The sequence below is a fragment of the Drosophila obscura genome, unplaced genomic scaffold (genome assembly GCF_018151105.1).
Source record: "Drosophila obscura isolate BZ-5 IFL unplaced genomic scaffold, ASM1815110v1 contig_186, whole genome shotgun sequence".
Classification (NCBI taxonomy): Eukaryota; Metazoa; Arthropoda; class Insecta; order Diptera; family Drosophilidae; genus Drosophila; species Drosophila obscura.
The window spans coordinates 5,762,755-5,789,720 of record NW_024542774.1 but is presented as its reverse complement, the minus strand read 5'-3'; the positions used below and the strand labels follow the sequence as shown (position 1 = coordinate 5,789,720).

Sequence of the window (26,966 nt, the reverse complement as noted above, 5' to 3'; positions counted from 1 at the left end):
TAGATCAGCCTAGATTTGATCAGGAAAATAATTGGGTAGGACTATCTGCAAACAATTTCTTGTGCATATAGTATGTACAATGTATATTAAATATTCAATTTTACATTAATATACATGCATTACAAAAAAAATGTAGTATGCATTTAATATTTGCACATACATACATTCATATGAACATATATTCTAGTTTTTCCACACATCCAGCCAAAAAGTATGCTACAAATAAAATATATAAAGTGCATGTAAGATTTAAGTAAAAATGGAATTTGTTTTTATCTCCGACATCATAGGGAGTACTTAGCCCTGACCTACATACATTACCGACATATTTGACAAATGATTTTATTAGAATTTGAAAAAGGTTCGATAGTTTTTTTCATTTAAAGTATGCTACAAATAATATATATAAAGTGCATGTAAGATTTAAGTAATTGTGCATTTAGTCGTGGTCTTTTGATCAACGGTTTGGTGTAAATACAATAATTTATCCGGGAAATTTGACAGGAATATCCTTAGACCATTCAAGAAAAAGTAAAATATAATTCGACCACTGCACGATTGATGTCGTAGACCAACCAGTGCATCTCGAACATGTAATCGCCCTCGGGAAACTGTAGAACATTCACAAATCGGTCATTTACATGCGCGATGGTAAGCTTTTCCAGAACTATATCATGCTACATATAAGAATAATGTTATGAAATACTTATATTCAAAATGAAAGCATTAACTGTTCACTCACATTGTAGGGACATGAGTGATTCATGTTGGAATACTCGTTAATAATATCATGAAAAAATCTTACGATGGGTAGCGATTTTTTATTTTTTTTAAATTTGCAGCAATCCACAGTAAAATTGTAAAGGAATGGCCTGTATCCACTGAATCGTTTGTACAGTCCGAAACGCATCTGAAATTTCGAAATTGACAAACAAATTCTCCGAGCTTCATTTTACATACGCACCGAGACCTTGGTAATGGGAATTTGAAATAGTTTGACTTTCAGCGATGCGTATTTGTAGCTTCGGTTTACAGACTTTAGATAGCAATATTCAAAATCAGAGAAATCCAAATCCGTAGAATTGCACTTTATGTTGGTGAACTCCACTCGACAAGCGTTCTTCCAGGTGTTGTAATTGTTAGTATAAATAGTTGACAATTGGTATCCCTTACCTCTGCAACAAAATATGACCATTAGGTACACGAAAATATTGTATGTAGACCACATCACGCACATTCAACAATGAGGTACGCGAACTAATTGAGAGTATACCACAGCATGCAGATTCAACAAAACCATTTCCTCATATTAAAATTTAATTGCAGCATTTAGTTGAGGTCTATTGGTCAAGTGTCAACTCTGGATATAAGCTTTGCATAAAGAACTACCCGTAATACCTTTTAGCCCTTTTCATTTCATGGTCCATTAACACTCTACACTATCATCAAACTAATTTATCTTTATCAGAGCTAAAAGAAAATTGTGAATGGAAGATCAAGTGTTATTTTATCATCAATATGTTTTTACTGAAGTACAATCAAACATGTAACATTAATATCCTTTTTTTTTTTTGTAAAATTATATTTTTTTGCTTCCCGCTTGGCAAACTTTTCTGAAAAGTGACGCCACCCATTGATACGATTAGGGTATATCGTAAGATCAGCAGCAACAGCAGCAGCAACAGCAGCAGCAGCGGCGAATAAACATCAACCAAGTGACCGACTCCGCCGAGTCTTGTCTTTGCGCTGGCAGCCAGCTAGCGTTGCCAGTTTCTTTTAACTCGTTCACGTCGTTGGTTGTCGGTCGGCTGTCGCTTGTGCTTTTTGTATGTGGTGTTCCACGCAGCCGCGCATCGTCGCTATAAGAAGGTGGTTCGCTCGGTCCCACATTGGGACATTGGGAGATAATATAGGAATAACAGAGCAACCCAAATGAAATTCTGACACGATTTCGTGCAGATCTCCAGAGCTGCAAAACTGCCATGTTGTGTGTGTGTGAATAAAAAGTGCATTAAATAGCAATAACAAAAGGCGAAGCCAGAAAGATTGTGTGAGAGCCGAGCCGCACGAAGAAAGAGAGAAGCGAAAAAAGGCGGAGAGGGAGAAGTGCAGAAGCAGAAATTGAAAATACATAAACAAAAAGAAATTGCATAAGTTTGCTTTTTGGCGTGCGCTTTGCTCATCTTCTGCTGCAATATTGTATTTGTGAGCTTTTCGTTTCGTTTCATTTTCGTTTTATTTTGTCTGGAGTGGGTTTTTGGTTTTATTTTACCCTCCCAAAAAAAGGCCAGAGATGATAAAACAAAACGCTTCCGAAGAAGAGACAGAAATTAAACAACTTTAAACTAACTTTTGTCCGGGGCCTGGCGCGACGACACGTCGTCTGGCGGTATTTTACACAATTTTTTAATCAACTCCAATCGACGGCAGCGGCTGCTTGACCATTTGACTTTTTTCGAACAAGTTGTCGCCGCCGCCGCCGCTTGTTTTGCATTCAAGTTTTCTCCGAGTGTCCGTCCAGTGTGGTACATATGTGTGTGTGTGTGTGTGTGCGTTTCTCTCTGTGTATTTGGCAATTAAAAACCCAAGTACTAATGCAATTGTTGCTTACCAATTTCTGTCTCTCTGATTGTTAGCTTTTTATGTGCAAAGCCGCCAAACATTTATGCAACGCCAGCAGAAACAATATCATCGGGAAAGGAATCAACTTGTGTCACAGTTTAAAGTGCTCGGGCGAGGTAAGTTGTATTTAATGTACATACATACATATGTACATATATATGTATGAACGGAGGGACGGTCGAACGGACGCAAAGCAATTAACATAAACCAATTACAACTAATTACAATCAAACGAATTAGTCGCCGCAAATCGTGCGCCCCACGGCGTCCATTGTGTCATTAAACCGATACGGAATTTGCATAAATTAGATAAGGATTACCAGCAAATAGAACATAGAACAGAAAATACAGAGCAGAGACACAGAACCAGACACAGACCGAAATCACCAACCAATTTTATATTGTCCTGGCCTTTAATGGCACCCGTAAATGGAGAGAAGACCAACTGAGTGCGACTTAACCGCAGCTCTAGAATACCCTACGAATCTGCATAGGCTTTACTTTTCTAGGGTACAGCATCCATGTTAATACACAGAGATACCTTCACAGACGCATCAGCTCTACGAAGTCTCAATTTTTAGGGCGCCAAACCACTTTAATTTCTTAATTGCAAAGCATTTCAACAAACAAAATACATATACAACAATTTCCACAATTTCAATGGCAATTTAATTGAAATTAAATTGGTCTGAATTACGTGCTCGTAGATTTCATTTTTCACAGGAAACCCAAACATTCAAATGATGACTTAATTTCGTGAAGCCTTTAATTTGTATGTTGGTCTGGTTTGTTTCGGGTTTTCGCCTAATCACAAATAGAAATTCCTGTCACACCAAATATTCAAGCAAATTCTGCCGGCCAGCCACCAAATTGGGGATCTCTCTGAAGAGACATCTAACCCAATTGGTAGTGGCACGTCAGGTGGCAGTAATTCATTAGCTCAAAACCAAATTGGCTGTAAATTGATTCATCACATGGTTCTGTTAGACCAGGTTTATTCTTCGGCCTGCCCTCCCACTAAGTTTTCTGAATTAATTGTTCGGTTTAGCGTCATCGAAAGCCCCTAACAAGTCTGTCTCTTTAGCGAAACCTGAAAAGTAAATATTAACAAATAATGCTAAATACATACGTAAATACAGCTGCGCTGTCTCATCTTATTCTTGCAGCTATTTATAGATACATCTTGCATATACTCGTAGAGTGTAGAGGGTGGGTAACAGATGCACCATTTACAACTTTGGTTGGAAATTTGTTTGGCTGTTTTTTAAATGGTTTTCCATCTGTTCCATATACGGCTGAACCTCCTCCAAACGATGGCTGACAATCAATCATCGCATTTCATGTTGGATGCATGAATATTACGACACAATGCGCATCTCTGGCAATTATAAGCATCTATAAATAGAAAAGAGAGACGAAGATAGAGAGAGCGACCAATAGAGAGAGAGAGAGAGAGAGAAAAACCAGATGGCTTACAGCAAACAGGCAACAGTTGTGGGTGGGTGTTACTTTGGCCAAATTAATGAGGCAACAAACTCAAATAATTAATATACAAATGCGGTCATTGACAATGCACAGATACAGACACCCAACCCATCCGCCACCTCCGCTCTTTCTCTGTTTGAAAATCTGTAATTAATATTTTATTCAAAACCGACCATCACACATTATTAACAGTAGGCAAATAAACATTTCCATTTCATGATGCGGTTAAAGTGTTTTATTGCTCAATGGAAACCACAGATAAATGAGATGTGCCATGAGTTGACCAATTGTCGGGTACCATGGACACCACTTGACTATTGCTGCTGCAGCTGCTACTGTTGCTGGTGTGGGAGAACATTTATAGACAGCTGTAGACAATTGATTAGATCTAGACTCGAACTCATCTTCGTCACGATGTCAAGATTATTTAACAGTTTGTGGAATTCGCAGAGCATCCATAAGTGAAAGGTTCGACGAACCGGAATTGCCAGCAAGCCAATTTTGTATATTAATAAAGCACACACTTGGCCACAACAGAGTGATAAACCAGTCAGAGTCAGGAGTGATAAGCATGGATAGAACCTGGTTCCAAAACATGTTTCCCAACAAAATTCAAACATGAAAGAAATATTTTAAGTCCAAAAAAAAAATAAGATAAATAAGTATCCGTGCGGATTCTTGTCTCCAGCCAATTAATGCCTTAAATCCGGCAAATATATCAGCCCAAGTACGGGTCTGATGTATCTGATGATACTGTTAATGATCGCGTTTATATCATGTCTGATCATGTATTTAAATGTGTAATCTGCGACTCTCTTGCCTCTTTGGAGATTGTACAAATTTATAAAGAATTTAGCGGAGCAGGACAGATATGCGCCAGGCCTAATTTATTAGTGTTTTTTTTTCCTTTTACTTTTATCGAGCTTTCAACCAATTAAGAAAAAAAAATGCCAGAATTGAAACCAAACACTCGCACAACCCAGACGGGGAGCTATTAAAATCGTATTAATAATACTCGCATAAGAGAAAGAGAAAAAAAAAAACAAACGCATTGAGTTGGCAAATTAAATGGTAATTTTTCAAGTTCATGGCATCCGGTGACATCGATATACATATCAGATTTCAATTGATTTAAATTGTCTTAATTGTTTCAATTTGGACCACGACGCCGCACAATGGACGAACAACGAACAGCGGACAGACTTGAACCCAAAACCCACTATTACGATTATGGGTCTAATTTCCATCATAATGGCGCTTTCTGGCCAAGTGCCATAAACCCGTTTTCGAGCACATGTTAATGCCACAAGCCCAACGAATGAATACGAATACACGAACTGCAAAAGTAAATCATGCAAATGCCAATGGAAATGTAAATGAAAATGAAAATGCATATTTTGAGGCATTTGCTTTGCTGTTAATTGTTGCAAGATTTACACTTGTGTGGGGGGGGCGCCGCATCAACATGCAGGCGGAACAAATGCAACACTAATTGGCAGCCGACTGATTTTCTCTTGTCCAATATTCGGGTTTCCCGATTTCCATTGTCTGCATTTAATATGTAATTTCTCGCTTGCCCCCCCCTCCCAAAAAGTCACGGATGTCCGGCCTCACCGCCACCGCCCCCACCACACACCGATGGATTGCCTTGCACAACATTTCAAGTTCAGAGTCAACGAATTGCACTTGTTGCTGCCACACTTGTTGCTGCCGCTGTTTCTCTCTGCCACTGACTGCCACTACCTCTACCTCTGGCTCTGGCTCTGCTGTGATTCCGTTTTGACAGCTTATTTGTGTCAAAATGTCAAACGGTCAGTCTGCCACGAACCATCATTGACCTTGACTGCTGACGAGAGATGGATGCGAGCACGAATGGGATTATGCATATGAGTGTATTCAAATGGATAGTGCTGGCACTGGCACATCTTCAAGCGTTTTTGTTTTGCCTTCAAAAGCAGTAGCAGCGGCAGCGTCAGCAGCTTCTTTGATTCAGCGATGGACAATGCCAACAGATTTATGGGAAGCACGTTCCAGAGGGTATTGTAATAGTTGGGGTGAAGATAAAAGCATTTTAGACCTAATAAATATGTAAAGTATCCACAAGTATCCAAGACATTGACAAGTTTTAATGTAAGTTAGTCTTCAGTTGTAACAGTTTACTAGAAAGTTCACATAGCTAATACAAAGAGGGAACGAAAACGAACGAACAGATACTAGACCATACGTTTTGGGAGACACTCAGCTAAGTCTTCGCTCCCAAAGCAAGACAACTTAAGACCAAGAAATTATGATTAATTTCAAATTGTAATATCAAGAAGCTATCAAGAAACGATGGGAACTAATCTGTTATACTTGGGGCTTAACAGCCCCAAGTTCTTTAAGCCCCTAGCCATGATTGCATGTCTGGTTTGAGCTTTTGTGCACGGAGATGAGGTCTCAACATGTTTTGGCAGTTTTGTTCGTTCTGTTTGCACACTTGCCACAATCCTCACCTCTACCCCTTCCCCTTCGCATTACAATTGCCATGTGTCAAGTGGCGTGGGCGGCATGTGTGGCATGTACATGTGGAAGCATACTCGTATGAATTTATCAGAGTACACATGCCGCAAAGTCGCCTCAACAGGCAACATTCATCTCGGGACGAATTTGGGCTGCTGAACATCCGTTTCAATGGCACTTGGAGGGAAAACCTAGAGGAAAAACTAGTTTAAGCTGCCACTACACGTCCTCAATGTTCCTCAGAAATTCATTTTTTCCACAGCAACGAACGGGCGAATAAGGATAAAGCTGTAAATGTTTCTCATTTTAGAATAAAGTACTCATCTTTGTCTGAGTACTTACTATCCTTCTTTGGCCTTATAACATTTTAAGCAGATACTTTTTAATTTAAACTAAAAAAAAAGTGTACCAGAAAGATGACGAGAGAAAAGAGAGCTCGAAGAGAGCGAAAGTTAGGTATTTGCGATCGTTGCGATAGAAATGTTATATTTAGTAAACAAGGAGCGGAAGCATGTAATTTTTGTGGAGAGGAATCCATAACCATAGCATTTAATAGCAATCATAAAGACAGAAATCGCATAGAAGAGCCTTCTAAAAATACTCGAAAAAATGCGAAATAAATACTTTTTCGCTACAGTTTTTTTTTTTATTTTCATCCTCAAATATGCATATGGATTGACAATTTAAGCTGAAATAATTTTGGATGCAAGAGAAAAGCTCTCGGCAGATAGTCGCTTGAAGAGAGCGAAAGTTGTGAAATTGGAAAAGCTGAAAAAAACGGCAGCAGGCAGGAAAGAAAACCAACAGATTAACTATAGCTCTGCTTTAAATAAGTCAAAGCAAAAGTGCAGAGGAAAACTGCGGCCAAAAGGGGGGAAATGTGAAAAAGTGTGAGTGAATGGATGGATGTGTGGCTTAGTGGGAGTATGAGAGCGAGAGCGAGAGTGGGTGGGGCGGGAGTGGGTAAGTCAAGTGTTTGCCGCTCGACTGCACCGCATGGCGGGATTAACTAAGGCTTCAACTGGAGCTAAAGCTGGCAGTGGAGCACTCGAAAAAGCGGAGTTCCTCTTCATATGCATCCGTAATTACACCGCACACACACATCAGGCACTCTCATATGTATATATGTATGTTGTATCTCTGTGTGGATATTTGTTTGTTTCTTGGGCAACTGCTCAATGCCCTGACCATTCCATTCCATTCTATTTTTGGAGCCAGAGCGCTTCTGCTTGTTACTCGACGTATTTTAGAGCGTCTCGCCGCTTGACGGTCGCTGATGTTCAATGTGGCAAGAGCCAGACAAGGTTAATCGAAATCTAACGTTCTCCTCCGAATAATCAAACAAACGAACAAACAAACAAAAAACAGCAAACAGCAAACAGCCAATGGCTGATTACTGTAATCAATGAGGGAATGCACAGAAGAAGAGCAAAACTCAAGTGTTGTCTCTGGGGCTCAAGGTCAGAGTTCGGCTTAGCATAAATTTACAGCTCTCAGCGTTATCTATTGTCAACAGGAAAGAACCCATTCTAATAAGCAGAGTTCACTTCCCAGAGCTGTGCCAAGAAATATCCACAGACAGTGGACTGTGTGCTCCAATGTTCCATGCCTTTGGGCCATTTACATAATCTCTGACTGCTTCGACCGCCACTCGCCAGTGCTCGCCAGCTGTGATTTATTGGCCAAAAGAGTAGGTAACGCCTCCCACCTACCCCCCACCTCCTGTGGCCTGCACTTAATTATGCTCGTTAAATTTTACAACTTATTCGAGCTGGACAGTGAGGAGTGTGGCGGAGGGAGCTGGACTGCTCGCCTCGCTCATGCTCACCTGCTGCCCTCCTGCTCACTGGTTACCTAATTTATGCGCATTCATTTGATGGCTCACACTTGGCTAAATCACAATTTAATAGTACTCGCAGCACTCGGCTGCTGTGGAGATTCGTTGAATGGCTGGGGAGGGTGGTGGAATTATTTATCAATCAGCACGTGCCGTTGCATAAGAGATATGTAGATGTTCTATAAGCAAAGCCACTCTCCGCGAGAAGAAGAACCTTTCGATGCAATTAACAACTGTAAAAAAGAAAAATTAAACATCCATGCTCGGACAGGTATGACCAGAAAGCTCCTCCCTCCCTCTTCAAAAGACAGCTAACGTGATTTGCTCTCAACAAATTGGAAATTATACCAACAAAGTCTCCCTTTTTGCACTGATTTTAGTTCCAGTTGAATGCTTTCTACGTATACAAGGCCGCGAGCGGCAAAGACCTTAATTAGATAGCCCACGTAGGTACAGGGTAATGCGTCTGCAATTAGCATTAGCCCAGTGCGTTTTTTCACTGCCCTGAATTGCAATTATGACGTGACTTTAGTGGAGCTCAGTGCAGCGGCCAGAGCAGGCATTAATTGCATTAATTTGCGCCAACCCGTCGTAATCTTTGTTGCAAAATGACTCTTTGAGAGTGACTACCAACTAATTAGAGACTTTGCGACAGCGACCACCACAGACGAGGGGCAGCAGCCTCAATGGAATGGATTTGTGGCAGGTAGCATGGGTGCAACGAGCCGTAAACTCTCCAAAAGCAACCATCCCCTGGCCATGGAGGGCCCAAACACTTCACAACCTCTCATTTAATGAAGAGTTAAGGGAAAAACGCGTTAAAAAACTATAACTAGGGTGTGGGGATGCCACTCTAAAAGCGAGAGGAACTCAACTATTGCATCAACATCTCGACTTGTGGCCTCTATGACATGACCTTTTCCACAAGTCAGAGCTACTTAAACTACTCTAGGATTTTGGATGTACACTAAGTAGGCTCTTTGTTCAGGTTTTCCAAGAGGCTGGGGCTCGTCTTCTTGGAGTAGATCACTCAGATATCCAGAGACTGTTTTGTTGGGCAATCGATTGAAAGACAGCCTGAACAGTAAGAAAAAGTATTGTGGCTTTATTTTCATTTTTTCTTCCCTCACTGCTTGAGATTTTGTGCGGTTTATACCCTGCCTGAGAGTATACTGACAGAAAGGCGGAGAACGCGGAATCTCTTCACTGCACTTTTCAGTGAGAAAATTTCCCCAAACATCAGGCTGATTCGAAGTCATTCGCCAAAGGGTATTCAAAGCTTCGGTGGGGCGGGGGGCATCCTCGCTTATTTTCCGCTAAACTTGCGGCTTAAAGATGCAGCTGCAGCCACATTTTGGCCAAGTCATTGTGTTAGGGCCATATTTTCAGCCTTCTGCCTGTTGTTTTCCACTTACGTGGCACACGGCAAATGCAGTTTGAAGTTGCCGCATGCCGCATGTCGGGCGGAGGCGTCGCCCGCCTCCGACACTGGTGTTTTTTTGTGTGGTAGTGTGGCAGCGTAGGGCAGTGTAAATTAGCATCATGCTGTCGTTGGCAAACGTGATTTCGCCATGCGGCTTGAAAACAATGCAGATTCGCGATTTCTGCGGTTGCTGCTCGGCTGCCGCTGCGCTGCTTCATTTATGAAGATTTCTTTTCGGATCTGCTGGGCCCCGCCTTGGGCAATCCGCGTTTGTCGCTCGAGTCTTTTGTCCGGCCATCGGCGATGATGTATTCATGGCAAATCCGTCAAGGCAGACCTGGCACATGGCAACGCGCCAAGAGCGGCATATAAATTCAGACACCAGCACCAGATTCAGATTCGGAGTCCCCTTGCGATTCCCATTCCGATTCCGATTCAAATTCCAATTCTGATCCCAATTCGTCTTCAGCATTTAGTGCCAGGCAATTGACTCATTAAAATATCAAAAGCCACCGCAGGCATTCTGATTGAAGAGCTGAAACTATAAATAAAACCCTCACGTCTCCGAGTCTCCGAGTCTACCAGTCCGCATTGTCTACAATATACTCGTATTTTTATTCGTATTTCCATAACTCAAGTGCTGCGGGCCACTCGAGCACTCAATTGTTTTTGGCCAGCTGCCGGCCATCGATTTCCAGTCAACAGCATTCAGCATCAGCACCTCTGTAGCTTCCATATACATATCTAAATCTATTCTTTGTGCAAATGTATGCAGCATTTGCATTTATTATCATGGTATCATCTGAAATACGATGAAAGGGAAATCGAATCTGTGGCCTCAACAACGACATTGCTCGTGCTCGTATTTTGATTGCTGTACGTACGAGAGATGGATCATTGTTTGTGTGGCAGTCATCGCACTTGTCCCCCCGCCTCCCACCAATCCGACTTGATGATGGAATGCTCCAATTTGATATTCTGTGTCTGTGGCTGCAATCAGCAGACCTTTCATGCTGCCTGCCGGTTGGTGGCAACGGCAACGGAAACCATCTGAGCGTTTGATGTTTGCCAACTGTCATTAATGGTTTTACACTGCAATTCTTCACTGCCTTGCTTCTCCGTTTCTCTCTGACAGACGACAGAGGACAGAAGACAGAAGACGACAAATATAGCTTAAAGTTGTCACTGTGGCCAACAGAACTAGAAAAACTCAACGCTCGTTTGTCGGTTTGACCATGGCACACATGTGCACGGCACGGCCTGGCCTGGCATGTCATCAGCAGCCAACAGCAGCCAGCAGCAGCATATGGTAACACGATCAGCGAATAATCCGACATTACTACGTATTATGAGTATGATTAAGGCTGCAGCTGCCACAGAAATCCATCAAATGAGGCGCCTCATTTGTGGGACCGCTAACCGCAGAGCTGAAGAGAAAACTCCTCAGATATGTTGTGCAAGAAAATGCCAGTTTAAAAAGCGAACTGACCTCAGGGAATTGCCTATACAATATGAAGGGATGATGGGGTAAACAACTCAGAGCTGGGGAAACTTATGCAAGTGCAGGTGGATTATTTCAGACAGTCTAATGGAATATACATAGCTCGTACTTCTACTGGAAGAGGAGGTTCCAGGGATTACTCGTGGGAGTCTGAGCCATGTATTATTTTCTCCATTAACTGATATCCGTGAGTGGCATGAAAACAGATGATTGCCACTCCAACAACTGCAATCCCACTCCAATCTGCAGCCTGCACTTTGGCGCTATTTGGCGATAACGCGGAACATTATGCACGCCGATGAGCTAACACTAGAGTAGAGTCCCAGTCGCAGTACCAGTAGTCCCCTTGCCCACCTCCACCCCCATCCCCCAACCCCCGGGGATGATGAAGCTGTCGGCGCTGTGTCTGGTTTAAGTCCAACAACACTCATCGATCTATCATGGACATAACGACCCCACCGACCATCCAGTCCCAGCGCCCAGACTTTCTGTGCGAAACTCTGGGAGAGAGTGCGAAATCCGTTGGCTATTCACTGGGATGGTGGGATGGGACCAGCATTTGTTGGCATTTGGAAATGTTGCCTCATAAATTATTATTAGACGAGACCCGGCACTCCCCCCGGGACTCTGGCCATCTGCCTTGCACTACGCTGGAAAATTATGCAATTGCGAAAACCCTTTTCGACTAATTAATGCATAGTCATGAGTCGGGCAAAAACACTTTTTCATCCATCCAAAAGGCAACAAAATCAAATGGATTCTGTGCCAACAGGAAACCAGTTTCAGTCTCAGTCCCAGGCCCACCCTCAGCTCCAGCTCCAGTTCCAGCTTTGGTAGTGCCGAGCGGATGCATTCGAGTCGCTAATAGTAAAAAGTCATAAACATAAAATTGTGTAAGCTGGTGGACGGAACGTACATGAATGATAATTGAATTCGTTTGCTTACTTTACTCCCATTTCTGTTGCAGCCAGGGCTGGGACTCTGAGAGGCAGCCACAGCCACAGCTACAGCCATGCCCATCTGCAAGAGTTCGGGGGCGACGGCTAGCAAGAAGGCCCCCACAGACATATCCGCCGACCATGTGACGGAGGCGGCCCAGGTGAAGCGCACCCGGGAGCAGGCATACTTCAACTCCTACGACTTTGATGCAATCGAGGTGCTGCCCTACGACGAGGACGATGGCGAGACGGCTGGCAGGAGTAGGAGCAGAAGCAGCAGCAGCAGCGGCCGCTACTCGGTGCCACATGATCCCCTTGGAGCAACCAAGTTTGCCTATCTGCACCGCCTGGGGGCATTCTTTGGACGGCCCGGCGCTGCAGCGACAGTCGCAGGAGCAGCTGGAGCAGTAGCCGAGGGAACGACTGCAGCTTCTGGCGGAGTTGCCGCCGGATTAGTGGCATCCGCTAGCAACGAGAATTTTCTCCTGCCGCGCGCCATGCTCAAGTACCAGAGGTGAGTACTGGGGAAAAGAAAATATTAGCTGCAAAAGACAAGAATAAATACTGGAGTAATAGGATTATGTACACGCAAAGAAAACTGTCTGGTTTCCCAGCCTGAAACCACCAAACAAAGAAATATTTTAGCCGCTTATAATTACTCACGGCAGCATCCGTTCTTTCGCCTCTTTATATCTCCTTTTTCATTTTGATCTTTCAAGAACTTCTCTAGAACTGCTCAAGTTTCATAATTTTTCCTTTTTTGAATTGGTTCTCCTCAAGAACAGCTCAGTCCATAATTTATCTCTGTGTATGCTCAATTAGCCCCAAATATGCTGCATAATGCAGCGACCTTCAGCATTCCGACAACAACCTTGTGAGGAGGGACGGAGATGCCCAGAGAAAAGCCAAGACCCGTCAAGAGCGTATCCCAAATCGTATTTGTTGTGCATGCAACAGCTCGGACTTCAAGCAACACTTCACTGAAGTGCAATGAAGCTGCAACAGCAGCACAAGCAGCAGCCACAGATATTTTGTAATGATGTTTTTCCACGGCAATTAGCAGGGCATTAAGGCGGCGATTACAATCAGCGGCAGAGTGTGGTCCTAAATGGGGATTATGATTGCCAGAGATGGTTCTCGGACAAATGAGGCAACCAGCAGTTGCCGCAGAGGCAGGCAGCAGCGGCAGCACCAGCAGCAGCTATGTAAATTATGTCTGAAGTTCAAGTGGTTGCTGCTGCTGCTGCTGCAACTGCAGCAGCATCGAGCAATGCGGTTTTTGGCGCCTGTTGTCAGCCTTCACCTCTTTTCTCTCTCTGCAGCAGTATGCATGTGGTTTTTGTTGTTTTTGGAGGAGCTGCCACTTGTTGGCGGTCAGCCGCATCAGCAGCAGTATCGCCACAGCGTGGGCAACAACTGCAGACAGCTGCAACAATTACGTTTATTAATTGAAACTAAAGAAGCCACCGGCTCAAGATCTTCGATTCGCTGAAGGTCAGCGCTTGAAGCCAGTTTGGGTTTGAAATATCTCTCAAAAATATACAATAAATACTTGAGCTTATATGTACAGTCATACCCACAATATATAGAAATCTGTGCAGGCATCGATGTCTAGAGTCGTGCCGCGCACTGACAGCAATTTCCATTAATTGGCAGATATTCGCATTTGCAACTGGTTGGCTTGTGGCCATTTCGGTCAGTGGCTGTCTCAGAATATGGTAATCATGATAAGATGCTCGTAGTCCAGCAAGTCAAGAAAAGAGCCAAGCAAATGCCAAGAGTGTTTCCACCAAGTTCAATGCAATTATATGCTGGCCGATATGCTTCGGGGTTTAACCCAAATTCGTCACTCTCTGAGCCCTTTCCCAATCCAAAATTCGAGCCGAGAAGCCAATTGACAGGCAGGCCACGTTGGTGGTGCTATAACTATTTTGATCAACAACTCACGTAGTATGAAGGCAGGCCACAGGCCTAGGGAGAGGCACGGCACGAGTTTCGCACAGTAGCTCCTCCAATCTGACCTTCTCCAAATGCGATTCCATTGTCCGATCGGCCATCATCGCTGCAGTTAGATCATAGTTAGCCATCAATTGTGGCTACACTGATCGTCGCTAATTTGTATTCAATATTTGAGCCGCAGACCGTCTAGGCCATAATTATATCTGTAGTTTATGGCCCTAACACCAGCACCAGCACCAACACCAGCACTAGCTATGCCAAGGTCAGCGTTTAGCCAATCCATCCAATTCAATCCAACCATTCATCCATCCACTCGCATAGCAAACATCCATCTCAACCAATCAGCGATTAAATTGCTTTGATTGATGTGCAATTGATAACCAGATATATATATGCGATATACTCGTGTAAGAAGTTGTTGGATGGATTGGTGGGTAGATTCGGGCACTGCATTAAAGCCAGGTCGGGCCCCAAACTTGAGGCAAGTGTAATTTGTCTTGGCAACAAGTCAACAACAATTAGCGGCCACACAAAATTATTTACTAACGGCTGCTCCGTATGTCTGTCTGTCTGTCTGTCTGTCTGTCCGTCCAGTGGGTTCCGTGCATGCAAACGAGGCTGAACATTTTAATTAACACAGTTCGAACAAACAAAATAAACATATACTACCCGTAGTATCCAAAGATTGCAAAATATTTCATGCTCTTGCCGGGCCCGATTCGATGGAACCCAAGTTAAGGCTAACCTTGCGCCTGCCTGCCGCCTTCTGCTGCTGCTGCTGCTGCTGTTGCCTGCAAATTTGCAACGCATCGGTTAACATGCAACCAAATATCAGACGAATGTATAAAGAAAACCCAAAAAAGAGCAACTGACCGACGAAACCTATCAGTGTTTTGGGTGCGTAACGCACCGAGACCAAAACCATTCAAGAACAAACACCAATAACCAGCAGCGGCACGGCAACACGGCCAAAACCAAAAACCGTTATTACGCAACGCTTGAGCATGGCCAAAAGCCAGCCACTGACCTAGTGCCGATCGCACAATGTATGTGTGTATGTGTGCAGAACCGATACTGGGGGCTTGTTAGCGATCGTAAGTGAGTTATTAAAGCATTGCCACTGGCGCCAGGCCACCATTCGAGCATATGCAAATGCCCCAAGAAAAAATGCAAATGCAGTGCGATCAGTATCAGGAATAAACTATATAGAGTACAGAGCTATTAAATCTATTAACATTTAAAGGTCTTTCAAGACTAGAATTGATCCAAGGAAGATGATGTTAAGCTCTCAGTGAATTAGTTTTTCTACGCATTTCATATCTCTGCAATGTGTCTGTTTTCCATCTGTATATGTATACAGACCCAACCAAATAAGTTCCTTTCCAGTCGCGCCATTCAGTTCGAGTTTCCGCTTATTCTCGCTGCATTTTTCTCTGTTTTTCCACTACTCCTGTCGCGGTTCCACCACGTCATCAGCCGCATTTCGTGGTGCACCGAAAAGTTTGTTCAAAAACTTAGACACACACTCACACAGACATATATGTTTCAGAAGAAACTCTTGAACAATCCGAGAAGTAGTTCGAAGCAGTAAGTTTACAGTTAGGCAGAAAAAAAAGAGCGAACGCGAATGCGAATGCGATTTGCAACAGTAACTGAAGCCGAAATCCTGTTTAGAACGAGTTTATTTGAATTGAAATCGAATTAGTATGTGGAATTTCTAAATTTAATGGCAAATGTTTGTTTTTCGGTGCTGTGTGTCGCGCTGCTGTTGCTGGGTAGAGCGGGTAGAACTTGCAGCGACTGCCTGCGATATCTCCCGAGTTTTCGGTAGATCTCTGGCCAATGAAACTCTAGGGGTTCCTTGGTCCTTTCTAGAGATTTTCCAGAAACATTTCAAAATATAGTCTGACTGTATCAAGTCGAAACTGTCAATATGGGATCTCTAGGATATCTTATCTTATAGGATATACACGCTCTGATTCTCTTTAAATTTAACCCAGTATATGTGGATTTTCATCAGTTACTTCTTATCGGGCTTAAACAAACTCTTCGCTGATTATTCTAGGGTATTTTTATGGTAGATTTTCGTTCTCTTCCCTCTTGCGATCTGCCACTCGTCATTTGCATGGCCCCAAAACCAAAAGCGACAGCTGAAAAACTGCCAGAAAATGGAAAACTTAGGCAGAGCCACTAACCTAGTTAACCAGTTTTCGCTTTCTGTTTGGCAGCTTTGACAAAACGTAAACAAAACTCCAATTGCGAAAAACCAACAGCGAGCGAAACCACTTTCCAACGCGAGTTTTCCCTTTCATTGAAGCATTTTTACTGATTTTGTTTTCCTGTCTCTCTCTCTCTCTCTCTGTCACTCTTTGCAGTGCGGCGACAACTTCAATGCCATTGACGACGCTCTCGAAGAATGGGATTGGGAATGGGAGTGGGAATGGGAATGGCAGCGGAATGGCCCATGGAATGGGAAAAGGAATCGGCCACGACAAGTCCCATGACATGGCAGTGTCCGCGGCGGGAGTGGAGCGTAGCAAGAAGTGCTCGATTGCCTCCAATGTCAGCAGCACGCATTCCACGGCCTCTGGACTCCCAGCCTCTGCAGCAGCAGCTGCAGCGGGGGCAACATCAGCGACATCTGCAAAATCCACAGCAGCCAAAGCACCAGCCACAGCTGTTGGGAGTGGAGTCGGAGCCGGAGGAGGAGGAGGCGGCGGTGGCTCACATTATTCGACGGACAAAAGCGGCTCATCCGGTTATTACAGCTCCAATGTGTGCTCCACTTACTCGCTGGACGAGCACATCTATTGCGAACCGGTCATAGACATCCTAGACGCCGCCGGAGAGGAGCAGGAGAAGATCAAGTCTGTGGCCGCCAGGCAGCGGCTGCGGCCGCAGCTCCAGCTGCCGAGGAAAGTGGCCGCCAAAGAAACAGCAGCAGCCCCATTGTCACTGCCACTGCCACCAGTTGCTGCTGCTGCCACTGCAGCATTGGATAAGCTGTCCACAGTGGAGAGTCAGCGCTTGGACATGCAAGATGCAGCCACCGGAGCTGCCATCGAAGAGTTTCATTCAGGCAACGGAGTCAACGACCTGGAGGCGACGGAGGAGGAGGGACACACGCTGGAGCATATGCTGCCGCAGTATAGCGATAAGTTGCGTATCCTGGAGACGAGCATCGAGAACCTGGATCGCCACCTGAAGACCTTTCCCCGCCTGTTCGCCCAGGAGCAGATTGTGTCCTTCATGCAGGCGACCGATGCCCCACCCCTGGCTCTGCCACCACTCCCAATGGACATTAGCGAAAAGCTGAGGGTCTACAACCAGCTGCCGACCATCATGGAGCAGCAGCAGCAGCAACTGGTGGACGACTCTCTGCTGGACATCGATCTGGATGCCTTTCTGCTCGATCCGAAGCCCCAGTCGCAGTCCCAATCCCAATCCAAGGCCAAGACCAAGTCGGGTAGGGGAATCGACAATCCGAGCTTCCTCAGCGACGAGCAGCTGGAGGAGAACAACTACAAGTGTGCCAAATACATCAACTCCTGCCCGGAGGACGCGTACCGCGTGGAGAGCGAGGCAGCGGCTGGCCACGCCCCCGCCATCGAGGAGCGGTTTGTGAAGCGCTACGAGGATCAGCTCCATTTCCAGAGCACCCGTGAACTCCTCGAAGACGTTCGCGACAAGATACGCCTCCTGTCCCGGGCCACGCCCTCGCCCACGGCCACGCCTGCACCCACCCGCACACCCCCGCCGGACATACCCAAGGAGCTGGAGGGCATGATCCACACGCTGAAGCAGGAGCTGGAGTCCTACCTGCAGCGCATGAACCAGCACAGCGAGCAGGATCTGCGCCAGCTGTGCAGCGGCCTGGGCCGGCAGCAGCACGTCGTCCGCCTACAGAACGCCCTGGAGCGGAGGCGCAGCTGCGCGGACCTGCTGCACCTGAACACCTACGAGGCCGTGCACGACGGGGTCCTGCTCTCGACCAGCGGCCGGCCGCTCAGCGTCCGCGAGCAGATCATGACCATCCGCTGTGCCAGCGACCCCAACTTCAAAATGAAGCGAAAGTCCATCACCGAGATCTTCCCCGCAGCCGAGTGCTACATCGAGACCGCATCCCTCTCTCGCAGTGCCACGCCCACGCCCGCCTCGACGCCGCAGCTGGAGCTGGAGGCCCTGCATCCCCCGTCGCTGCCAGGCACCATGGTGGTTACCCAGATGCAGCGCAATCTGACCTTCCATAAGCCCATCCTATCCGGAGCCGGCTCCAGCAGAGGTGCCAGTCAGGAGGAGGCCCTGGGAGGTGGCTCTGGCGCCGGCAAGGGCGAGCGGGACAGTTTCGCCGAGTGGCACCGCAAGAAGCCGAGCATCTGGGAGATGTACTATGGCACCAACCGCCTGCATCAGTCGCTGCTCGGCAAACAGCGGAGCGGCAGCGAACTAGTCATCAGCAGTCCCCAGCCCACGCTGTCCTACGTGAGTATCTCACTCCATCCAAGAATTTCCCACGAATATTTTAGTGGGAGTCCACTAACTAATGCTTAAAGAGTAGAGAGAGAGATCTAATCAGCGATCTAATCAAAGTTCCACGAATATTTCATAGCAAATTTCATTCAAAAGAAACAAAAACACTTTGAACTGAAGGTTGCAGCAATTAAGTACAGATCTAACAGCTACATCTGCAGTTGCCCCAATCAATATTTATTTGATCATGAGATCTCATTACAATTCCACGAAAAATGCACTCCACTCCGAATCGTGTGAAATAATTAATAAGAATTTAATTTGAATTTTATTGAAATGGAATTTGTTTCCAACTTCGGTTCACTGAATAATTCATAAGGAGACGGAATACTTCTGATATACTTCTTTCTATAGCAAATGTTTGGGTATCTCTCTCTATGCCTTTCGCTGAATGAGTTTTGTTTCCATTTCTTCATCATGCAGACACGTATATATATCATTAGAGTCGACTTGGGTCAAGTGCGTTTCGAAATAATAGGCAAATGTAGATCACCCGACCGACGCCCCGACCGACTGGATTGCAGAGATAATTATGAGCTGGTCGGCCAACAGGGCGTATGATTAATGCCCTAACTAATTGCAGCCAAGCGGAGCTGCAACGCAAGGTCGGCCAGCCCCATGAAAATTGGACAAACTATCACAATAATTCATAGCCGATCGACCAGCGATTTGCATGAGCCAAGATGCGTTGCTCATTAAGCCCCCAATTCCTATACCGATTCCGATTCCAATTCTGAGCCAAGTGCAATTCAGCTGGGAGCCCCGGCTGCCGCCGTTCGTGCAAACAGTTGTTCAACCTCATCCTTGGCCGCGATCCGAGCCATTTTGGTAGTGCTTCGTGAGCGTCTCGAGCTCTCAACACCCCCGCACTAGCCGGTGGCAGTGCCAGGCAACAAGAACATCAAGCAAGCGGCCCCCGGCGGATGTCGCAGCATTGACGCCACTCGCATACTCATCACCAGCACAGGCAGTCACTGGGGGCTTTATTATGCGGCAGGCGACATGCGCGATAAGATCACCATAGTCGGGTGCCCCCTTCCATATGGCAATATGATTAATTGTGTTGCGTGCCACGGAGGCTACTGTTCCACAGAGCGAGTGGAGGGGGGGGGTGGGGGGGGGGGTTCTGGCTGTTCTGATAGCTCCATAATTACATCTAATGTTGGATGCACCACTCGAAGCTAAGCTGTTGCCTTGCTTCTGATTCTATGGCTCTTCAGTTAATGCCCGATTAAGTCGTAAATCTCGATGATGCTCAGTCAAAGCTGAATGAAAATTGAAAGCAAAGATCTAGCTTTGTTTAATGCCAAGTCTTGTACACTGTAAATAAAAAAGCGATCCCAATAGGTTCCTTCACTTAGCCATAATATTCATGCAGGCTTAGGGAAAAATCGAGAGAAGAAACTAAAGTTTCTTATAGTCAAGTCAATACACAGACCTCGAAAATACCGCTACCAATTTTGGTTTCCGTTCTACGGCCAAGTGAATGATGCAATATCCGTAGCCGTGAATCGAATGAATCTCTGGCCAGTTCAGCTTTTGTGCGCCATTCAAACGCACTCGAAACGCGAAATGCGCGACGCGAATCCAAATGAGTTTTCACTTTCAATAGCTTGGCCGCTCGGGGCAGGGCTGGGGGGCGAATCGATCACTCAACTAGGGTTTATTCACCTTAACAGCGTTTTTGCATTCACTGATCGATCCGATCTATAATGTGAGTGCAGGCAGCGCACGGCCGATTTGAACTTGGAGCCATATTACTCGTATTATTGGGCCATAGTGCGAATCAAACAGTTAAGCGACTCGACCACTGTACCAGTTAACCTTTAAATTCCGTTAAGCGGCCGCATCTTGCCAACTGACTGGCCACTTAATTGGCCATCGATTGTGTCCGCGATAACCAGAAAAAGGCATGCAACAAGTTGCAAGAGGCAGCGGCCGCGGCCGCGGCAGCAGCCACGTATCGCATCATCATAGCCAGGCCCAAACTTGAAACCGGTGCCAGTCGCACAGTTGCCCTACAACTCCGGTGACCTTTAAGGACGTTTGCTTGACTTAATGGAGCAGGGAAGGAAGATGCCGAAACGAGCTTTTCGCAAACAGAAGCAGCTGCCCCTCCACTTGCGGACACTCTCTCCCTGCCTCCCTGGGGTGGCAGCTCGAAACTCGTCCCACGGCAAATGGCCGGCAGCGAAAACGAAAACAAGTTTACAGCCATGAATGCCAAAATGAAAATGAAACTGCAAAGCGAAAAACGAAAACCGAAAACAAACCAGAGCAAAATGTAAGGCGACTGCGTCCCAAAGTGGACGCTGCACGCGTTTATGCGAGCATAGAAGTGCCTGCCACAAAGTGTTGCAATCGCCATCGGCATCGCATTTGCTGCTGCTGCTGTTGCTGCTGCTGTTGCTGCACAGCCCCTGGCCGGTGGGCGGCAGGCTGTCCCAAACTGGGTTATGGCAATTTCCATTTGTTGCAGGCTGCGAACGCAGCCTGTCGCTGGTCTCAAGAGCAGGCCAAAACGTTTGGTCATGGATTTTGTCAACCTTCTTTGGCCGGGTGCGACGCCTTGCTCCGATTGCCATTTGCATTTGTCCACGGGCAGCCTTTTGGCCAGAAATTCGAGCTGACTTTTTCATTGGCAGCCACGGGGTGCCGATGCTTATATAAACGTAAGTGGGGGCTATCATGGCCCCGGCAGGGCATTACTTCCACGGAAGCTGAAGCTGTAGCTGTGGCAGCTCCAATTATGTGATCAAATTTCCTCCCATTACTCATACGCCGTGTTCAACCATTGAGAAAAGGCAGACATTAGTCGAAGTGACTGCCACAAATGTCTGAGATAATTAGGCAGCCACTGGAATTTTGCAATTCTGCCACGCCCCAAACAATAGTTACAGCAGCAACAGCAGCCGCAGCCACAGCCCCTGTGGAGTGACTCAACTGGCGGACAACTATCTACCAGGCATCCACTATCCACTGCAACGCTTTTCCAATGCACTCCAAAGCAGAATGGCAGAAGAAAATTCATTTGCAATTGCATAAATGTTCCGCTCATGCTCTGCATAAAAACAAATTGAATTAAATCCCGTCTCGTGGACGTATTGCCACACTTAAGCCGAGTTAGCGTAGATCTGCTAAGTGGGGGAAACAAAACAAAACCCGTACAGAAATACCCACTATGGAGACATTCACCTGGGGATGGATCTCCGATTCGATCAGATCAGTTCAGTTCGGTTCGCTGCTAGCAGCATAAAGCGTGGATCAGTGAGACATTGGCTCAAAGATGGTGAGCAGGCTCTGGAAGAGGAAACTCCTTTTTCATGATAGAATGATATACAGTGAATATTATTAATACCCAAACAATAACACTGAAATGCTAAAAAATACAATTGTGATCTGTGGAAATCAAATGGAGTTAGTGATCTATTCTTTCTGGAAAACAATCCCTGTGAATTGGGATTTATAGGGAGAGACAATTCGTGATTCATCTGTTGAGTATTTCTAGTGCAAGATCCCATAAGTATTCTTGGGGAATGCTGGAAAAAGTGACAGAAATATTATTTGTAGTGTCTTTCAGAGTTGATAACACCAGATAGCTAATTATAGCATCGGCATCGAAGATCTCTTCATGGTAGAAACGTGAGAAGTAATATGGATTCCCCCACAATCACCCTCATTGAAAGACAGAGTGCAGGGGCGATCTGTTTGCGGACGTGTCAAAATGCAGTTTTCTCTCGGAGTAATTTGTCAAACCTGATGTACTCTATCTCTATCGCGTCGCGTTGGTAGCACAGCATGAAACTTGGCCAACTTCCAGCCAGAGACAGAGCCACAGAGCCACAGCCAGAGACAGCAAATGGGCGAAATGAGTTGGTCGGGGCAAGACGGGCGTTTTCAATGTCAGTGAAAAACGTGTGCGGCACATTAAACGATGAATTTTCTTTTCGAAATTAGCGCACACCCAAAATCTTGGCCCCAAACATGGGGCGGCCCCAAATTTCAAGGCCGGGCTAAGCGGGAATTTACACCTAGTAGCCATCAGCGTAAGATTTCTCATCGCTTTGCATATGTTAAGCGAATTTTGAGTTTGGCATTTTTTATTTATTTTATTATTTAATTTATTATTTATTGCGTGTGCATCCGCGTGTGTGTGTGTGTGCGTCTGGCATCATTTGCAAATTAGCTTCAACTGTGTTTTGGTATGGGGCGGGTGTAAAAAGCCATCAATTTATTCAATATTCATTCATTCATTCATCCAAATCCAAATCCAACCTTCTCCCCCCACTCTTCTCCTTCTTCATCACTTTTTCTTCTTCGTAACAATTGCACTTCATAAAGCCGTTACACACGAACACGCACACAGAGCAACAGAAAGAGTGAGAGAGAGAGAGAGAGGGAGAGAGATGCAAATGTTGGAATGCGGTAACATCCACCGACACTTCATCAGCGTCTATAATGGTACGGGGATATTATGATTTTGAGCATACATATATGTATTTACAGGGAACGAATTATGTAGGCAATGGCTCTAGTTGCCGTCAGTCCACTGTCTCTCTTGTCTTTTTGATTTTTTAAAATCTTCAATTACCATTCTTTGCAAATCATTAAACCAAACTTCAGCTGCCATGGGAACGATGGAATAGCAAGGGTATTAAATGCTTCGGTCTTCGCAGCATGTCTGCCCCTCTTGTTTACCGATTACGTCTGTGCCTTTTCAAAGTACTTTGCCCGATAAACAGCAGCGGTAACAATACCTGTGTATGTGTGGGGGAGTGTGTGTGTGTGTGTATCAGCAACAAAACGACTTTGAACAGCATCACTAACCTCAGACAAGCATCAAAAGGGAGAGCAAAGAAGCCGGAAGGCAACCAAATTTACCGCAAAGTTGTTTCATTTAAATTTCTCCTTTCCAACCGCCTGCCGTGTGTGTTGTGTGTATGTGTGTGTGTGTGTGTTCGCTCGAAAAAGAAATGATCACCCGAAACCGAAAACAATGCAGTCGTGTAGTGAAGCACAAAAAAACCAGTCGCAATCACAATCAAATGCAAACAACACACAGAAAAAAAAAAGTTTGCAAAGATTTTGCAGGCAAGCTACGGCTCAATTACATACACACACACACACACACAGAGGCAGGCCCTGAGTGTGAATGGTGTTAGTGTCGAAAGCACTTTAAACACACACAAAATTACACTTGAATGCCCTTTTAATGACCGCATTGCGTATGCGCAGCTTTCACTCAGAGGCGGAATATCTTTGGAATTCGATATGCGGCTCAAAACCAAGGTGTAAATGTACTGCTGTATGAATATATTTGGTATGTAAATGCAGGATGCTGCATGAAAACCCATGCCTGCCCATGGAAACTTCTGATGTAACTTTTACAGTACATACAGTGGAAAATCCTCCGGAAGTTTCTTAATGCCAGAAACTCCTACAAGTGACGCACATCTTGCGGGCTTTTATCCTGCTATACACTTCACAGTGGAAGTCGCCATGTGCCGCAGAAAAGGATACCGGATTCTCATTCCCCTCCTCCACCAATTATGATTGCACCTGACTAAGTGAAATTTCCAAAAGTGTTTCGTAACTTTTAACGTGTTTAGCGAGAATCAGCAAAGAGAAACAAAAACGACGCCAGCAACAAAAACTGTTAACGCTGTGTTTCATCAGTGCTTTGCTCTTTTTGTTTTGCTGATACTGAAAAGATTTCAAGGTTGTGTCGCTAAAAGTAAGATGCAAGACGGCGGCAATACAGAGAGGGAGCGAGAAAATGGAGATGCGAAGAAAACAAAAACCTCAGTGGGTCAGAGTTTTGTGCGTTGAAGCCCTTTTTGTTGTACGACTACTCTATGTGTTGGCTTGGGGGGACCACGCCTTGTTCCACTGCAAATATTTGCGAGCGGAGATGCTTATGCCATGATTTATGGCTAAGCGTTTTGCGGCCATACTTATCCAATGACCTGAAAAATCACAAAAATAAATCAGATGAGCCCCCATTCCAATTTACATACGCACATATGTACATACATACATAAGTGTAGGATCCAATGCAGTCAACGAATATGATCATGATCAATGTCAAAACAATCATTCAGGGCCCGATGATGGTGATGGTCGACGATTTACATAAATATACATATACCAAAACCCGAAACGTTCATAACGTCAAAAATTAATGATCTTAATTACAAGCAAAACTAATTTTTTACATAATTAAATGAGAAAAAAAAAGCAGAGGATGCGAGGAATGCGGAAAAGGCAACGGGAACGTCAAAGGGCAGAGAGTGCCACGGCCAGATCTACTTTAATATAACTCTACCAAATCATCACCAAAAACATATTTCTTTTGTATTTACAGCCATCCTCACGACCCGAATCGGACTTTACGCTCGATCTGCCGCGCGCTGAGCAACTGCGATTGAAAATGGAAAAGGAGAAGAAATTCCGCCAAAGATGTCGCTTCATCACCACATTTTTAAGTCTGGTCTTCTTTTTTTTGACCGTTATGGTAGTCAGCTTGGTGTTGACCCGCGGCAAACGCATGTTCGGTAGCATGATCTAAAGATGATGTACATATGTATATTGTAAACGAACTAATTACAGTGCCAACAAAAAACAAAAACAAATGTAACAAATGTTAGCGAAACTCAAATTTAATGTTAGTAATAAGCTTCCTTCCTCGTCTGGCCAGGACAGCCGCAGTATTGTTAATAAATTATTTATGTGATCTTAGTTGTTTAAGCCGCGAGTGCATTTCTTTCTGTAAGTAAACAGAGCTGTCAACTGCGTGTATGTGTTAATGTACTATCCCAACCTAGCGTTTGTCAAATTTACCATTAAGCTTATAGAATTCGTTAAAGTTTTAAGTCTAATTCTACGTCCACAAGTCTTATGAGAGCATCGAGAATAAACAGAATACCACAACCGATCTTTGTGCAGTACATTTAATATAACATTTATTGTGAAAGCATCCGTAGACCGAGATTGGCATGCCTTCAACAATATATTCTTACAGACATATTCATATATCGTTAAAGTTATCACAAATGGTTTTGTTTTCTTTTGATTCGTTAAACGGGAACCAACTGTGGGAGAAAGTAACACAGAACTCAGTTACCAAGTAGGGAATCAGGCAATTCGCATAGTTAGATAGCGGTTAAGACGTAATTCTACAAGGATTAGATAGTTACGGAGACCAGCTAACCAGGCAAGTTGCTGAGAAGTGTTGAGAATGGTGTGGCGACCAAATATCTCTTTGGCGTGCTGTTGTGTTAGCTGTTTCATAATATGCGTATATTCTGGCGATTGACCTCGAACACGGTGTGGTCCTCCTCGTCGCTGTTGACGTCCTCGATGGCCATGGGCAGCGGTGTTAGCTCCTGATTGGCCCTGTCGCCTTGCACCCCATATTTGCGCTCTGCCCGTGTTAATCGCATTCTATATAGGGAAGATTTGAGTTCAGTTTAATACTATCATATGCGCTGATAAGCCCTCTTTTCTCACAGTCTCACTACTTACCGATAGACACGCAAGACAAGCAGCAAAATGGCGGAACTTGTTATTGCCACCAGAACGTAGACGACGGCTTGTCCCGGAAAGTCCACTTCATTGCCCATGCTAGAGTGCTCGATGCGAACATCCTCTACAGGCAGACTGGAGGGTGGCGATGCTGACTCCTGGGCTTGTTCCTTTAACGCTAGCGCAGGCTTTTCAGCAATGACGACATCGCTATCCTTTCGATTGGGCACTGCATCTATGGATAAAGCCTTCTTAACGGTTTTACGATCATCCGACTTTACCGCTTCCTGGATTGCAGCCGGTGCACTAAGCTCTGATATTTCAATGGCCTTTGTGCCATTCGTGGATGCTGCCGACACTGCTGCGTCACTCTGCTGTTGCTCCAACGCCAGCACAAACAGCCAGATGGCTGTGACCGCGATGGAAGATCCACGGAAGTACATTTGTTCTTATTTTACTTATTATATCCAATATACAAGCAACTATGACGTTTTAAAATTTCTGATGTTTTGATTTGCTTTGCTGTAACTTGTCAGTGCTACCAGACACACACAAAAAAAAATACCTCCCGATCTGGCAGCTCAAGGTATATTAATGGTAGGTATATATAGGTTTATCAAAGCAATTTTAAAATTACCGCCAAACTCA

General features: G+C 45.0%; 3 protein-coding genes across 7 annotated transcripts; 1 reads left to right on the top strand and 2 right to left on the bottom strand.

Annotated features, from left to right (window-relative positions):
- Positions 1-386: 386 nt before the first annotated feature.
- On the bottom strand, positions 387-12,381 carry LOC111076998. The gene is made up of 6 exons (XM_041593174.1): positions 12,313-12,381; positions 12,138-12,228; positions 3,752-3,770; positions 965-1,175; positions 743-910; positions 387-677 (listed from the first exon to the last, which is right to left on the bottom strand). Exons 1-6 carry the CDS (start codon positions 12,379-12,381, stop codon positions 522-524), a joined length of 714 nt encoding a protein of 237 aa, XP_041449108.1. The 3' UTR covers positions 387-521.
- On the top strand, positions 1,771-25,746 carry LOC111078817. Of its 4 annotated transcripts, none has more exons than XM_022373685.2 (5): positions 1,771-1,869; positions 2,637-2,738; positions 12,335-12,819; positions 16,640-18,746; positions 25,159-25,746. In XM_022373685.2, exons 3-5 carry the CDS (start codon positions 12,380-12,382, stop codon positions 25,360-25,362), a joined length of 2,751 nt encoding a protein of 916 aa, XP_022229377.2. In that variant the 5' UTR covers positions 1,771-1,869; positions 2,637-2,738; positions 12,335-12,379; the 3' UTR covers positions 25,363-25,746. The 4 variants fall into 4 exon arrangements, with proteins under 4 accessions (XP_022229377.2, XP_022229378.2, XP_022229380.2 ...); XM_022373686.2 differs by having other exon boundaries at positions 1,778-2,205; XM_022373688.2 differs by having other exon boundaries at positions 1,809-1,826.
- On the bottom strand, positions 25,730-26,863 carry LOC111078820. Of its 2 annotated transcripts, none has more exons than XR_002608283.2 (3): positions 26,319-26,861; positions 26,005-26,237; positions 25,730-25,885 (listed from the first exon to the last, which is right to left on the bottom strand). XR_002608283.2 is itself a non-coding variant. In XM_022373691.2 (3 exons), exons 1-3 carry the CDS (start codon positions 26,759-26,761, stop codon positions 25,871-25,873), a joined length of 585 nt encoding a protein of 194 aa, XP_022229383.2. In that variant the 5' UTR covers positions 26,762-26,863; the 3' UTR covers positions 25,730-25,870. The 2 variants fall into 2 exon arrangements, 1 of the variants encoding a protein (XP_022229383.2); XM_022373691.2 differs by having other exon boundaries at positions 26,111-26,237; positions 26,319-26,863.
- Between the last annotated feature and the right edge of the window lie 103 nt (positions 26,864-26,966).

Bases quoted from the DNA above. Each gene is read 5' to 3' on its own strand.
- LOC111078817 (XM_022373685.2), top strand. From the start codon at position 12,380: ATGCCCATCTGCAAGAGTTCGGGGGCGACGGCTAGCAAGAAGGCCCCC. The intron at 12,820-16,639 runs GTGAGTACTGGG...CACTCTTTGCAG, and splicing joins GCCATGCTCAAGTACCAGAG to TGCGGCGACAACTTCAATGC. The intron at 18,747-25,158 runs GTGAGTATCTCA...TTGTATTTACAG, and splicing joins CCCAGCCCACGCTGTCCTAC to CCATCCTCACGACCCGAATC.
- LOC111076998 (XM_041593174.1), bottom strand. From the start codon at position 12,381: ATGGCTGTAGCTGTGGCTGTGGCTGCCTCTCAGAGTCCCAGCCCTGGC. The intron at 12,229-12,312 runs GTAAGCAAACGA...TTTTACTATTAG, and splicing joins GCAACAGAAATGGGAGTAAA to CGACTCGAATGCATCCGCTC. The intron at 911-964 runs GTGCGTATGTAA...TCGAAATTTCAG, and splicing joins TTCCCATTACCAAGGTCTCG to ATGCGTTTCGGACTGTACAA.
- LOC111078820 (XM_022373691.2), bottom strand. From the start codon at position 26,761: ATGTACTTCCGTGGATCTTCCATCGCGGTCACAGCCATCTGGCTGTTT. The intron at 26,238-26,318 runs GTAAGTAGTGAG...TTCCCTATATAG, and splicing joins CTTGTCTTGCGTGTCTATCG to AATGCGATTAACACGGGCAG.